This window comes from Halyomorpha halys, unplaced genomic scaffold, assembly GCF_000696795.3.
Source record: "Halyomorpha halys isolate HHAL.00 unplaced genomic scaffold, Hhal_1.1 Scaffold4.1, whole genome shotgun sequence".
In the NCBI taxonomy this organism is placed as follows: domain Eukaryota; kingdom Metazoa; phylum Arthropoda; class Insecta; order Hemiptera; family Pentatomidae; genus Halyomorpha; species Halyomorpha halys.
This window is the reverse complement of record NW_027116287.1, coordinates 3,627,592-3,643,132: the sequence shown is the minus strand read 5'-3', so window position 1 is coordinate 3,643,132 and position 15,541 is coordinate 3,627,592. Positions and strand designations below refer to the sequence as shown.

The 15,541-nt window shown below is 27.4% G+C and overlaps 2 protein-coding genes across 6 annotated transcripts in view; one reads left to right on the top strand and one right to left on the bottom strand.

Annotated features, from left to right (window-relative positions):
* Positions 1–15,541, top strand: part of LOC106688618 (polyamine-transporting ATPase 13A3) — a 137,213-nt gene that overhangs the window by 118,565 nt on the left and 3,107 nt on the right. For both annotated transcript variants that reach the window (XM_067053119.1, XM_067053120.1), the window contains 11 exons: positions 341–444; positions 4,814–4,970; positions 5,044–5,248; positions 8,095–8,293; positions 9,401–9,702; positions 10,289–10,489; positions 11,399–11,584; positions 11,708–11,815; positions 12,193–12,346; positions 12,417–12,659; positions 12,740–12,894. In XM_067053119.1, coding sequence (XP_066909220.1) covers positions 341–444; positions 4,814–4,970; positions 5,044–5,248; positions 8,095–8,293; positions 9,401–9,702; positions 10,289–10,489; positions 11,399–11,584; positions 11,708–11,815; positions 12,193–12,346; positions 12,417–12,659; positions 12,740–12,894 — 2,014 coding nt within the window. The remainder of the gene's footprint in view (positions 1–340; positions 445–4,813; positions 4,971–5,043; positions 5,249–8,094; positions 8,294–9,400; positions 9,703–10,288; positions 10,490–11,398; positions 11,585–11,707; positions 11,816–12,192; positions 12,347–12,416; positions 12,660–12,739; positions 12,895–15,541) is intronic.
* Positions 1,944–15,047, bottom strand: LOC106688695 (uncharacterized). 4 transcript variants are annotated; one of them, XM_014433308.3, is made up of 2 exons: positions 14,802–15,047; positions 1,944–4,139 (listed from the first exon to the last, which is right to left on the bottom strand). In XM_014433308.3, the coding sequence occupies exon 2, from the start codon at positions 4,129–4,131 to the stop codon at positions 2,038–2,040; it is 2,094 nt and encodes a 697-aa protein (XP_014288794.1). In that variant the 5' UTR covers positions 4,132–4,139; positions 14,802–15,047; the 3' UTR covers positions 1,944–2,037. The 4 variants fall into 4 exon arrangements, with proteins under 4 accessions (XP_014288794.1, XP_014289033.1, XP_014288877.1 ...); XM_014433547.3 differs by lacking the exon at positions 14,802–15,047 and adding an exon at positions 14,687–14,768; XM_014433391.2 differs by lacking the exon at positions 14,802–15,047 and adding an exon at positions 14,522–14,651.

The window sequence follows — 15,541 nt, the reverse complement described above, 5'->3', positions numbered from 1 at the left end:
CCACTTCTGGCTTTGTATCGACAATATTAAAAAATGAACTAAAAAGAGAAAACATTAACTTTTTTTTTTTTAAACACAAACTACTTCAATTAAAGTAACATTTATAATATTTTTCCAAGTCAATCAAAAATTCATATCAAAAATTAAAATATTCTTTTTTAATTTGAAAAATCAGTTTTACCATTTTTATACTAGAGGTAAGCCAGAGAATATTTTTTGAATAAAGTTTAATAAGTCAACTTAATATTCTTAAGTCTTAAGAATTTTAATAATATACTAAAACTAATGAATTATATTACTGATATAGAAATGTTGGTCACATACTACTTTAATTTTTCAGAGCTCCCTATGAATCCAACAATATAAATTGCATCTCTGATTTCAAGATGGATGAGAAAGAATTAACAATGATTCCAGTAAATCTAGCTGATGGAACTAAAATAGGTAATTTACACGATTATCTTACTTAAAACTAATAATAAAATAGATAAACTTGTATCTAATTCACAAGGATATAGAAGTGAGAAGTGAGCTCTGGCATAACAGAGTATTTCAATTTCTGTTCACATATAAATACTACCATAAATTAATTAAGCCTTATGGTCCCATCACTGTGTTACTTTATTTTAAGTTCCCTTTTTGGTGGTGTGGCAGATGTCTTCATCTGTGCCTAGTTGAAAATTTTCTGATATAAGTAATGGTGAATTGGTCATAATAGCATTAGTGAGGTATTTAAATCTGTACTTGGTAATTATGTATTTGGAGGTATTTTTCAATAGTTATTGACAAATGGGATCTATACTAGTATTAAACGGTCATAAAGGCATAACATAGTAGGATGTAAAGAAAATATATTCCCTAATAAATAATTTTTTAATCAGCAAATTATTTATTTAATAACATCGTTTTGAGGTTCTTACACTATCCTCAGAAAGGATAGTCTTTCTTTTCATCCTTATATTGTCATTACAATATTCCTATCCTTGGTAAGTATAATATTATACCTAGTGGAAAAACCAATGTTGTGTTACAATTATTTACAGCTTCCATAAAAATATATTTGTTCATTTAAAAAGTAAAGTCTTCTATCACTTCTTTGTGAACAGAACTCCAAGGGATAATCTTATAAATATGTATGATTGTAATTAACACTTTTATGTATTTATTCTTTTGGTGTTAATTCATTTTTATATCTTTTCTTCGGATTTAATTTCTTGATGTTTATATAAAAGATATAATTATTAACTTTTATAAAATATTTTTCTCACTTTTAATGTAATACTAACATAGAGTTAAACAAAGCTTGTGGCTCAAAATAATTATTTAAAATAAAAATAATTGTAGTATTTTAAACAAAAAGTATTTCAGTAACAAACTATTTTAATGTATTTAGGAAGAAATTTCAATTTTAATACACTCTTGTTATTTGAAATACTATTCTCTCTCTATCTGAAATACTTTTAAGTATAATGCTACAAAAATTGTTTTAAATACAAGATACGAAATACTTGTATTTTACAATATTTCTTATAATGTACTTGAAATATTTGTATTTACTCCTGAAAATAAAAAATATGGTTCCTGTATTAAATTAAAATACAAATAATAATGCTCTAATAAAAAAAAAATTGATCTTTTGTTAAAAGATTAATATTAGTTTCAACTTTATCAGGTGAATTAATTAATGAATTACATTTTACAAAGTAAATTTAATTTAAAAAAAAAAACATAATATAAGTTATAAAGTATTATTGATTCAATTAATACTTTATTGAAAAAATCCATTATCTTGAGCATTTTATTATCACATAAAATTTTATCAAGGCATATCTCGGAGAGGGTAAGGCAGAAGTTACTTTGATATTTTTTAAAACTTTTCATAAGAAGCATAGAATTTCAAATTTTTACAAAAGCTTTGCTAACATGAATAACAAAAATACAAGTAAATTTAAAAATTGTATTTATAGTACTTCCAAAATTATAATTTCCAAATTTATGACTTATATATGTAAATAAATGTTAACACACAACAAATAACTAACTCTTAAGGGTTTTATTATATGCTGATTTACAATATAAAAGCCTTTGCTGCGCAAGACAACAGTTGTTCTGAGTCGGCTCATTTCCTCCTGGGTACTTAAATGATGATTTCAATAATGCGTTGAAATCAGAACAGCTCTTGGCATATTTAAGTCTTTGCTGCGGTGAGTTATTGTATTCCTTGAAAGCACCTTTAGAAGATGGCTGACAGGAGAATTGAGAAGGTTCTCTGCGGATAGTGTTGGCATTGGAACCATCGACATTATCATTCAGTACTTTCTTTTGCCCCATCTGATGAACTACTGATGATGTAGATGATTGAAACCTATGAGAACTATTTCGATTCAAGTTATTACCATCTGCTTTAGAAGGCACAGTTTGTGGATTTGGTGTTTTTTTCATCTTAGGATGATCTTTCATAGAAAAATTGGAAAACTTTTTCTCTATAGTATGGAATTTGGATATCAAATGAGTTCTTGGAATATTTTCCCTACTTCTAGTGCACTGCCTATCTTTTTTAATCATTTTGGACTCTTGCTTGAAACCCTTCAAATTATTCATCACATAGGCACCTTCTGAAATAAATTTTTTCTCAGGTTTAACAAATAAAGTATCGTGTGTAGTAGAAAGCAAATTTTCATCACATGTGGTTGAAGTAGTTTTAGAATCCACTCTCTTTTCAATAGAGTCATATTTATTATATAGGCCAGCAAAACTATTACTGTTGCAGTCTGAACTGGAATTTAAAGACAACAGACTTTTTGATTTATTCCTGCCGAGCGCATAATTTCTTGAATTCTTGGAAGTACTTTTAGTTAAACCATCTCTCTTATTAATACAATAATCAATTTTTGATGTATTATTTTTGAAAGAACGTTTCTGGACTTCGTCTTTATTAAAGCTTTTTGTGGAAATAGAAAATCTCTGATAACTACTGGAACTGTTTCTGCTGCCAAAGCTATGCTTTGGATGGTCAGTGAATTCAGATGAAACATCATCGCAAGAAAGAAACTCGAAAATATTATCATCAGTCTTGAAATCCTCACGTGGTGTTCGATTATTACAATCTGTTTCGTATTCAATACAGATACTTCTATCACTTTTTATTGGATTTTTAAGTTTCTCCACCAGGAAATCTTCATGGAATTCAGAAATTTTCAGATTTTCAAAGTTACTTTTAGTAGAAGTAATAAATTTATCTTTAAAAATATTATTTTTACTGCTGCTGTCTGTTTCAGAGGAAAAATTTAATTTATTTTCTCTTTCGTGCAGTTCTAATGCTTCTGATATTTTAAGAGGCCTGGTCTTGGCGATTATCTTTTCATTTCCAGTATGTACTCTGGAAACTGTGGGCTCGTTTTTGAAAAATTGTGGCTGAGAACATTTTAAAGTTATATCTATCAATCCTGCTTTTTTTGAGGTTGCATTATTATTTAAAACACAAGATGAATCACTTTCAGAGAAATGGAAATCTTTTGTTTTCTCATGGGTTCCCACGCAGACATTTTCAAAGTTTTTATTACTTTTATATTTTTCTGGTTTCTTATCAGTAATTTTATGCATGGTGGATAAATACAGACTACTATTAATTGTTTGGACTGCATTATTATTAAGCTTTACTTTTATACGGTTCTCATTCAGTTTTTCATTATCATTTTTGATTGTTTTTTTAAAAGTAAAGTCACTATTAGACCTAGTGTCTTTGGGGTAATATTCATAATGACCATTATTTATGACAATGGCATTGTCTAGTTTTCTATTAGTTTTTGAAGCATGAATATTTTCATAATTTTGAACTTCGTAAATGAAAGGCGGTTTCGGATCAGTTGAAGCTTTCCAAACCAAGGAGTCAGTAAAAGGCCTTGATTCCACATCCTTAATCTTTGATTTTGTTGACAAGTTCATTAGTCTCTGCTGAGCTTTACAGCTGGTATTAGATGCTATAGTCTTCTGATAACATAATTTCTGCCTGTTTTCGGTATCTGCTTCACCTCTTGTATTCAGGGATTGATGTTTAACAATTAACTTTTGTTTTATACAATTAATTGGGTCACAATCTGGTCTGCAAGAGCCTCCGTTTTTCAATATCATATCAAGTTCTGTTAAATATAAAAAAATATTAATAATAAATAGAATGAGTAGTAACACGAAGAAATATAAAATAATTGAAACCATCTTATTTTTTTTTAAGGCAATGAGAGTGTTACCAAGAAATATAAAAATTTTAAAAGGCCCTAAGGCAAAAATAAAAATAATTTTCCAATATGCTATTCATGAATTATTATAGATTATATTTTATCAAAATTCAAATAAATTCCCAGATATTTTGAAATTCAGCAAAAAAATTAAACTGAAATAATGAAACCTCTATAGAGGACAGAAGATGATTATCCTTGTTTCAATTTTTTAAGTATCCTAAAGTAAATAAATAAATTATTTACCATGAATTTTTCACAAGTTGACCCGGGAAAGGTGAACCAGTGAGAATTCCCCTAAAAACTATTAAACATTTACAAAAGCTCGTCCTTGAATATTTTTTATACAGCTTCTTTTGTTGTTACCCTTTCCAAATGTCAATTAACAATAATATAACATTTGGAAAAATTATGAAGAGTTTTTATATAGATCTTATCAAGTTTCAATTGTTAATTTCAACTGAAACAAGAAAAATTCAAACTGAACTTTTCCCCTTTTAATTTGAATTTTCAATATTTTTTAAGCTTTGAAAATTTCAAGTTCATCGCACTTATTCCGTAAACTTTATTTGTGGTAGATTTGCCAGAAATGAGAGCAGTGTGGATTAAAAAACTTTGCTACATTTGGGTAAACGAGGAAAAAAAATTTGTAAAGCTGGTTGGAATGGATCAATCGATTAAAAAGTGCGACCTTCAAAACAGTAGAGGATTTTCAGAAGCACAACAAAGACAGAAGTAAGACCGAACACAGTTCACAATATATAAAAATTTTGTTTAGACTTAAATTATAAATTACCTTATGTTTTAGGAGAATCGCATATGGACTGAATGAAATTAATGTACCAACTCAATCTATTTTAACTCTAATTGCTCTAGAAGTTTTAAACCCTTTCTACGTCTTTCAACTTTTTGCTCTTTCAGTATGGATCTCGGATGAATATTATTATTATTCTGTAGCTATCATACTAATGTCATTATTTGGTATCGGGTCTTCAGTTGCTCAAACACATTCAGTGAGTATCAAATCAATATCCTTACTTCATTTAACACTGAACAATACTTATAGTCACATAAAGATTCCAAATCCCAAAAGTTGGACCAAAGATAAAATAGTTGCTTAAAATAAAAAAGTTATCATCACATAAGTAAAAATATAAAATTCCAGCACTAATCTGAAGACAAAAATTTAAAATATATTACAAATGAAAAACTTTTTCTTGCATTTGGTTATTATAAGGGATTTTTAGGGTCATTTGTTCAAATATTATAATATTTTAAAAATTAATCAACTCTTTAAATTTAATATAAGATTAATTATTGAAATTTATTTTACCATTTAATAAAAAAATAACCTCAAGAAACTTAAGTTTCATAAGGACAATAATTATAGATTTCTTGATAAATTAAAAATATAAAACCAAAAAGTAATATCAAACAAAATATATAAATAATATTTCGAGAAAACATTGCGGTGACTTATGAGAAGAACATAAACTTTAACTAATGTTCATCAAATTTTTGTGAAGCCATCAGGGTTCTTTCTCTAGAGGAGCTACAAGCTCAAGCATGATTGAGTGTGTGTAACAACCATCTACAACCATTACGTATACGGAAACATGATTAAACACAATCTTTTACTTATACATGCTCTAGCGATGCTGTTTAAAAGCTATTTTGGAGATTTTAGTAGAAATGAAGTTTATCACAGAATTTTAAAGAATCTAAAATTAAGTTAATAATTAAAATATGAATTTTAATTAATAAACACTGAGTTTTTACAATCAATTTCAATCAATTGTTCAGTTGAGAATCATAGTAGCTGTAAGTGAAAAAAATTCTAAGGAGCTGTATTACACATAGTATTAACGGAATTACACATAGTATTAATTTGTTTAGCACAATTCCAATAATCAACATTGAGAATTAAGTTAAAAGTAGTAATAATTACCAACAGAGTTAACAACTTGAACAAAAGCAAATTTCTGTTAAAATGAAAGTGACTTAAGTCAATAGGTATTAAAAATAAACATTTGTTTACATTTTAGATATTATTCTCTTATCTGTTTTTGTAGACTAATCTATTCATTTCTGATCCAATTTCAATCTTTCTCTAAGAGAGCCAAAAAGTTCATTGACAAACAATAAATTTATGTTATTATATATGATAAATAAAAATGTTTGAGATAAATAAAGTTTTGATTTAAGTTAAATGATGACGTTTCTTCCTTTGTAATGCTTTTAATAATGCCTAACTATTTTTATTATACTGTAATTGCAATGTGTAGTGGATTTGAGCCCACTGAAACCATTTAATAAATAAACATTAAAATTCACGCAACTCATTTTATCAAATAGTGAAACATTATTGATGAAAATTTAAATATATTACATTGTTCAAGTAATTTTAATACATAAAATAAATGAAAATTGACTTAAATCAATGAAATTCTCACTAGCTCAAATTTTCAATGTTACGTTTTTAAATGTTTAAAATTTAGAAATAATATCACAACAAGAAGCCATTTTTAAAATATAATTTATTACCAATAAAACTTATGACAATAACCCTAATTAACTGTTCTACATAAATTTAACTGTGGGAATAGAGCTGTACTCATTTTAAAAATAAGATTAGAATTGTTTTTTTTTTTGCCATTTTGGGAAACTTTTTAAGATTTAGAAACAGGGTGATCAGTGAGTAGTGAACTAAAAAGTTCTGTAAATATTTTGCCAACTTATTTATAATTAAATACAGTGAAGTCTCAATTATACGAATATGAGGGGGTACTAAAAATTCTTCGTATAACTGAATATTTCGTGTAAGTGAATACGCAATTACATACATATGTATTACGGATCTATATTTTTGAGAATTTTTTTTTCGTACTTAGTAGGTACATATTCGTATGTTGTATGCAGTTGAAAGAAAAACAATTATTTATTGTATAAAAATTTAATTTATCTTTAATCCAAATTTTTGACAAAAAAATTGCGTTATGTTTGTTTGTTTCATGTTGCTTTTTGCTGAATACATCATTCTTTCGCATTCTGTTAAGGTGTTAGATTCCTTCTCGCTAATTTCTTTCACATGTATAAAACGTTTTACAACTTCAAATGCTTCAAGAGCTTCTGCAAAAGATGGAAGAGGCAAAGGAGAAGCTCGGACGATTCTGATTCTGATTGTAATCAACTTCTTTTAAAATTTTAATTTTGTCTTCCATAGATAGAGATTTTTTTTTGCTCATGATGGTAAAGATTTTTTGAGATTTTTCTGTTTTTCACACATATTCTTTTCAGGCGTTAACGAGAAACTGACAATTTTTATTTTGAATCGAAAGTTGGGAGTAGAATGTAAACATAAAGAGTCATTGGGACCGGATGTTATTCGTGGAAAGAAGTTGTTTACTGTTTCGTTTTTCACGGTATTTTTCGTCCTTTGTCTTGCCATGGAAGAAAAAAAAATTATTAGAACTGAATAAAATTTACTAATATGTAAGAGGGTCCAAACTTTCCTTCATATAACTGAATGTTTCGTATAAATGGATAATTACATATACATAATTAAGGGGTTTTTGCAGGGGATTGAGAAATTTTTCGTATAACTGAATGTTTCGTATAAGTGAGACTTCACTGTAATTGTATTTTCTAATTGAAAGTTATAAATGAAACAAATTTTAATTGAACAGTACAAAAAAAAATCAGTTTAATGTATATAATATTTCAAACAAAATAACAAAAAATAAAATAAATTATTTCAATTTTTCAAAGAATTTTGATGTTTTTGTTAATTTATTGAATACATAATTTAAATGATCAGGAAAATTGTAGTTTTAATGAAAAAAAAAATTGATCATTTTAGAACCAAAGAAAGTTACGAGAAACAGTTCACTCCTCTGATATAATAACTGTGAAACGAGGGGAGAGAGTATATGAGGATGTAGCTACTACAGCATTAGTACCAGGAGATGTAATTGTCATACCAGCACATGGTTGTACTGTTCCATGTGATGCTGTTTTATTGAATGGAAATTGTATAGTCAATGAGAGCATGTTAACAGGTATATTATTATTTATATTATGGCATCCTATATTATAGTTATATATCTCGCTTCATGAATAATTAGCGGGCACAATTTCACTTTTTTGGGTTTACAATGACAAACATATCTTGTATGCACGAAAACTATAAAAAAACATGTTTACATTAGAAATTCTAAAATTACATATAGTCATTCATTTTGACAACATTTGATTAATTAAGTTTTGTTGAAATAACAAAGAAATTAAAACATCATAAACTCTATTTTTAATATTAAACTGCTAACAGAAAAAGAACAAAAAATATACAAGATTGTTGACTGATAATGATCCTAATACAGACTGAACGGTAGCCTCAGTGATCACTTGAATCAGACTAAATATAAGAAATTTTGTAAAAATTAAAAACAACATTTGATCAGGCTGAAAATACTGAAGTATGAGTAGAAAAATAATAATTAAATAGAGGGAAATTAATTAGAATCATAATAAAAAAGGAATATGAACAATTAATTAAATGGAGATGACAATTTAGATCTTAAACTTAATTATAAAATGTTAGCATTTCCCTTTTAAATTTTGTTTTTACTTCATAATATTATATTTGTTTTCTGCTGAAATTAATTTAAAAACATAGAGAACACGGGACGTTAGAGTTCAGAGAGGAGCAGAACTTGGGACAGATTATTTTCTATTAAAAATGTATATGGTTCTGGGAAACCAGACTATTGGGAGGAAAAGATCAAGTCCTAATTAAGTCTTTAAGATAAATAGCTACAAGCTTAAATCTGAAGAACTGGCTGAAGCTTATAAATCTGCTGTAGAAGTAAAAGCTTCAAACAATAAATATCTCTGAGACTAACAGAACACAAAAATAAACGGAATTAAGAAGTATTAGGAGTTCTTCTCGAAATTAAATAAGTAATATTTTTTTAAAATTGAGACTTTCAGTCGTAAAAAAATTTATAGTAATAATGGCAAGTGGGGAGCGAAAAAATTTGATTAACAAATTTTTAACACTATATAGGTTTTATCAAAATAGCCTTTGAAATTCATTAACATAACATTTTACATAGAGATGTCTAGTTTTTAGAGAATCTATCGATTTAATGTTTTCTTTTCAACAGGAGAAAGTGTTCCGGTGACTAAAACACCTTTACCGAATAACAATACAAATTATAACACAAGAGAAGACGCTAATCATACTTTGTTCTGTGGAACCCATGTTATCCAGACTCGCTTTTATGGCTATGAGAAAGTTCATGCAGTGGTCATAAGAACAGGTTTCTTAACGGCCAAAGGAAGTCTTGTAAGATCCATTTTATATCCTCCACCAGCAGATTTTAAATTTGACCAAGACTCTTATAAATTTATTTGGGTACTCGGAACAATTGGGCTAATAGGATTTTCATATACGCTCTATTCAAAGGTAAGTGGATGAAATTCACCATTTCCAAATAAAAATAAAGGATATAACATCTATATGTTATATCTCAATGCTGAAACATCTAACAACAAACAGTATTTTTTCTTATTTTGTATTTGATGTGTTCCTTAGATTACATCATACGCTGGACTTACTTTTTGATAGCCCAGTTTATAGAATGACCCCAGTAAAGAAAATAACTCCTGTCTACAGTATCATCTTAGGAATATATCCGATTCAAAATAAAATTAAAACTATTACTTTTTTGTACCACTACTGAGCTATGATATAATAGACGTATTTCATATTGGTCACAATGACAAGACATATTTTAACTAAGTTTAGAGTGTTTTTATTTTTAATATTTTGTTTCATTTCTTCTGAATATTCTGTACAATGTTAACTGGGAAGGCATACAATAATTTTAAACCTTCAATGTAAAATGAAACAATTTATTTTATGATCTAACTCAAATTTTGAAAAAAAACTTAGTAGAATGTGGACATATCATGCAAAACAATAGATATAAGCTACCCACTGAAACAGCTACCCATTAAACTTAGAAATATAATCAACACAATTTGTATAGATGGCACGAGGAATAGCGATAGGAGATGTATTTGTGAAAAGTTTTGACCTCTTTACCATCATCATCCCCCCAGCGCTGCCAGGAGCAATGACGGTTGGAAAAATTTATGCTTTACATAGACTCAAGCGACAGAAAATTGCATGCATCAACTCAAGAGTGATAAACGTTTCTGGATCTCTCAACTGTGTTTGTTTCGACAAGGTATAAGAGGATTTTTATAACAATAACTATTAAATAATATAAATTATTATTATTACTTTAAATTATTAAATATTTTTTAAAAATTCAAGATCAACTAAAAATTATCTTGTTATAACCTGAATATTACTGAATAAAATAAACAAAACTGTAATATTATGAATATAACATTTTACACCATGAAAATATTTAAATTATGATTCAAAAGCAATCTTATTTAAATAAAAGAATAAAAAAAAAAATGCATATCTAAAATAAAACTCACAAAGCATGTTTTTTTTTTTTTTACAGAATAAATGCAGATTAAAAGTAAAAATTCTTTGTCACAAAAATAAACTACATAAAAAAGATAAACTACATTACCTTGTTAGTTGTTTTCTGTGGATATTGAACAAAAAAAAAAAATGGTTGGGGGAGCAGTCAGTGAAGAACACAAATATGTAACTTTTTTTAAAATTTATTAGTGCAAACGTTTCGGCCAGATTTTCAGGCCTTTATCAGTGTTAAGAATAAAAAGCAATATAACAACCATAATCAATAAAAGGAAATAAAGAATAACTAGAAAATAACAAGATAGCAGATAATATAATACATAAGTAGTGTTGGAAGAAAATGTTTTGAGTAAGTATTACACTATATCATGCTTTTGTTTACAGCACTGATATAGACCTGAAATTCTGGCCGAAAAGTTGACACTAATAAGATAAGTTTTACTTATTTGTGTTCTTCATTGTCCGTACCCCTCAATCATCTTATCCTCTTTAAGTTGCTTTTGTAGCAAACTAGATGGTCTACATTTTTCAATGATATTTCAACATTTATAAACAATTTCGCAATATTTGATTTTTAATTTTGTACAAAATAAATTGAAGAAAATGTATAAATATGATGGAAAAATTAATCCTTTGGCAGACAGGTACACTCACTGAAGATGGTTTGGACATGTGGGGAGTCGTTCCTGTGAAGGAGGGAGAATTTTCAAATCCTTTGAAAAACCTGATCGATATGGAACAGGATCACTTAATGTATGGGATGGCGACTTGTCATTCACTCACTCTAATCGATGGAAAACTGACTGGTGATCCCCTTGATGTTAAGGTGATTGATATATTATAAACCTAACATATATGTGCATTGATACATATATTAAGTAACTAATTAATTTAGAAAAGTTAATTATATGAAATGTAAAATGATAATTTTTCTTTTTTATGATTTTAGATGTTTGAATCAACTCAATGGGTTTTTAATGAACCATCATTACCTGATGAAGAAAAATATGATCTATTAGTTCCAGCTGTAGTCAAATCTCCTAAACGACCTGAGAATGTAAGATAATTTCCTCCCCTTACGTTACAGTTCTCATCCAATTGATCATGAATTAAAGCTGAGATATTTTATATTCATACTTTTTGTTTAAACAATTTAATGCTAAATATGATTGTCCATCAAAAATTATTAAAAAACATTTCTGTTAATAAAGAACCTTTATCCTATATTGAACCACATTAGATAAATATTTAAACATTGCTTAGTTTCTATATGTGAAGAATGCTAACAGTCTGAAATTTAGTTTAGAATTTGAAATTTAGCAGGTAAAAATATATACTAAATAAATCGGTCTTTAAATTGAATTTAAAGAATAAGCAACAATTTTTTTTAATATAAATTATAAGCAGAATTCAGTAATGCTGTAAAATTTTTAGAATGATGTTGAAATTGGTATTTTACATCAATACCAATTTTCATCAAGGCTACAGAGAATGAGCGTCATTACACGTCAACTAGGCAGTAAAGATATGATCTTGTACTGTAAAGGATCACCAGAAATGATAATGTCCTTATCAAATCAAAATACAGGTACAATTTTCTTCCATTTGTTTTACAATAAAAAAATATATACATGTAACAAATAATTCATATTTTACAGTGCCAAAGGATTCGCTTAAAAAGCTAAAGGAATACACCAAAGAAGGATTCAGAGTCCTCGCTATTGGCTGGAAGAAGTTACTAAATATAGGATACCATAAGTTCGATAAGATATTAAGAGATGATATCGAGAACAATTTAAATTTTGCTGGTTTTATAGTGATGGAAAATAGGCTGAAGAAAGAAACAATTCCTACAATTGATCTTTTGAAAAAGGCTGAAATAAAAATTGTTATGATAACAGGTGAATATTTTGACTTATATATCAAGTGAAAGCCATGGAAAATTCCAGATCCAATGAATATTGCAAAATTCTTATTTCAGGAGATAATATACAAACTGCTTTAAGTGTTGCTAAAGAATGTGGCATTATTGGACCGCGAGACACAACAGTGGAACTGCACATATCTGATGAAAACTCCAAAATTCCAGAATTAGAATACCACGTGTCTCAAAATGATGACATGCAATGGAAAAATGTAAGGAATTAATATTTATTCATTTGTCAATAATTATGTAATGAAAGAAACAAAATAACTAAAACAGACAAAACTACATTAATTCTAAAAATGATAATTAAATCTCATGAGATACAGAGAAGAAAAAAAGAGAAATGAATTAAAACTGCTAGGGATAACAGTTACTAGTTGTTTCCATTTAGATAATTATTATCTAATTATCTTTACCACTTATACTAATAACCAGTAAGGTATAAACAAAGTGTGTATGTTTTTCCCTTTTTCATATACACAACGTCTATAATAAAAAAAAGTGTATAATAATATTTACACATTTCAAAATTTATGAAATGGCATAGTTGCTTTTAAGCTCTTTAATTTTAATTAATTAATTAAATAATTTATATTTAAAAATAATAATTAAAAGGCTCTACCCCTGCTTATAGAGACTTGTATCAGAGGACAGCCGACCACCAAACTACTTGCAGTTTTTCTATAAAATAGTGTTATAGTAAGTAATTAATACAACATGAAAAATGTTTTATGGCGATGTGATCAATGGAAAAAGTTAATATTATTGTTATTATAATTGCACATTTACCATTCTTGTTTTTATCTAAAAACAACTGTTTTTAATTTTTGTAGCTTTGGTGCATGTATAACCGTATATCACTGTCTTATGTATATAAGGTCACAATCTTTAAGAAATTAGTTAAGGAGAAGTAAATTAATCTTACGCTTTCTTAATTTTTAAGTGAGGGTGATAAAACAACTTGCGAGTAGGTCTCTCCAATCTTAAGGGCATCCTCGATAATTGAATTACAGAGAAATCAAATCGCTGGCTCAGAGATGGATTCAAGAAATTTAAAATGAATAAATTTAGAGAATTAAGCGTTATAGGAGAGTAAACTATAAAAATTTAAAACAAAAACGGAAATAAACCACTTACTTTGTTATTTTTCTAAATTTTCATTTCCAGTATTTATTCGATTAATATGATCACTCAAAAAATAGAAATAAAATTATAAACATATAACGAGTTAGGTATCAGGAAAGGGCTAAAAACGTTGTGTAGGAGTCTCTTTTAGGAAGATTTAGTTAAATAGGCAGAGCTTAAATTTCCACAAGAGTAATTTTCAATGTCTAAGTAACTTCACTTATGATTTAGATATGTTACAATGATGCCAAGTAAAACCTCAATCCTCATTGATACTGTAATATTTTAATGAGCAAGCTAAACCATATTTGTGAAGAAATATTATATTGATGCATTTCATTACAAATAACTTTAATTAATATAGGTTATAGAAAAAAGGAACTTAAGACATTAAGTTGTAACTTTCATTAGCATGGCATTTAAAATTCTAAATGAAAATAATCGATTTCAACAATCATTAGTATTATGAAATTTCAAAGAAGAAAAACTTCAATTAAATAACTAATTCATTATTAGATTGACACTGAGAATCAAAGAAGTATAAATAATTTTAAATGTACCATAAATGAACAAGTCTAAAGTAGTTTTAAGCTATGTTAATAAAATAAAAAATCCTTAAAAAGATAATGAAGGAAATTATACTATTTACAATTACATTGCTAATACAAATTGTTAAAACTATTGCAAAAAAATATTTGAATTATTACAAACTTTTTAGTAACTAATCCTCAAGCTCGTTTAATTGAGTTAGTTTAAACACGACTTTTAAATAAGTTCATCAAATTTAAACTTTTAACTGAATTAAAAAAACATAGACTCATTAACCAAAAACAATAACTACCATCTACGATTAAATAAATATAAAACTTTTATAACCTGATATTGGGTTAGCCAAAGTCAATAAATTGAATCAGCCAAAAGCTCTGAAAATATTCTAATTGAATTAGACCCATCACCATCCCTACCCATTAGTAAAGAGTAAATCACATACCTTGTATTTGCGTTTTAATAAGTTGAAGGTTTACTAGTTGAAAATTCACCAAATTAAATTCAACCTCAAAATCCTGGAACTTTCGCGGAAGTCAGTATGTAGAGTGTATGCAGACCAAATATTTAAAAATGTATTCTATTTCTATATATCAGTAGTAATAAATATTTTATACATCTATTTTTGAAGTACGTTCATACATATTGGTTTTTCAATAGATATATATATATACATATTTTATATTTCAAATAAATCAGTAAAGGAAACAAACATAAGATCTTAAACTAATTATTAGGTATCGATATTCGACAAGATAAGCTGATGAGAAGAATAAATCAATCGAATTCTGCAAGTCTCGATACCTCCGATATCGATACTTGTTTCTGATAGTCCCTCACTTCTATCCCACAATAAATTCACAAAATGTTGATCTTCTATTATTTGGAAATAAATCGTGCATTGAAAACTGTATCTTAAAATCTCTTAGACGCATCTATTAACACATTATATATCTATTGGTACTAAAAGTGAAGCATTAATACACAAAATATTGGTTTCTCATTATTTGGAAAAAAATAATGGTTTGATAAACTGCACAACAGAAACTATTAGATTTACAAATGTCTATTAGCACTCAAATAGAAGCGGGGGAAATGTACCACTACATATGTAGTTTCTAATGATTATTTTTACTCGTGATAGTTTTCGCGATATTTGCCAAAATAAGTTCACAAAATGTAGAT

Excerpts from the sequence above, each read along its gene's own strand:
- LOC106688695 (XM_014433308.3), bottom strand. The coding sequence starts at position 4,131 with ATGATATTGAAAAACGGAGGCTCTTGCAGACCAGATTGTGACCCAATT.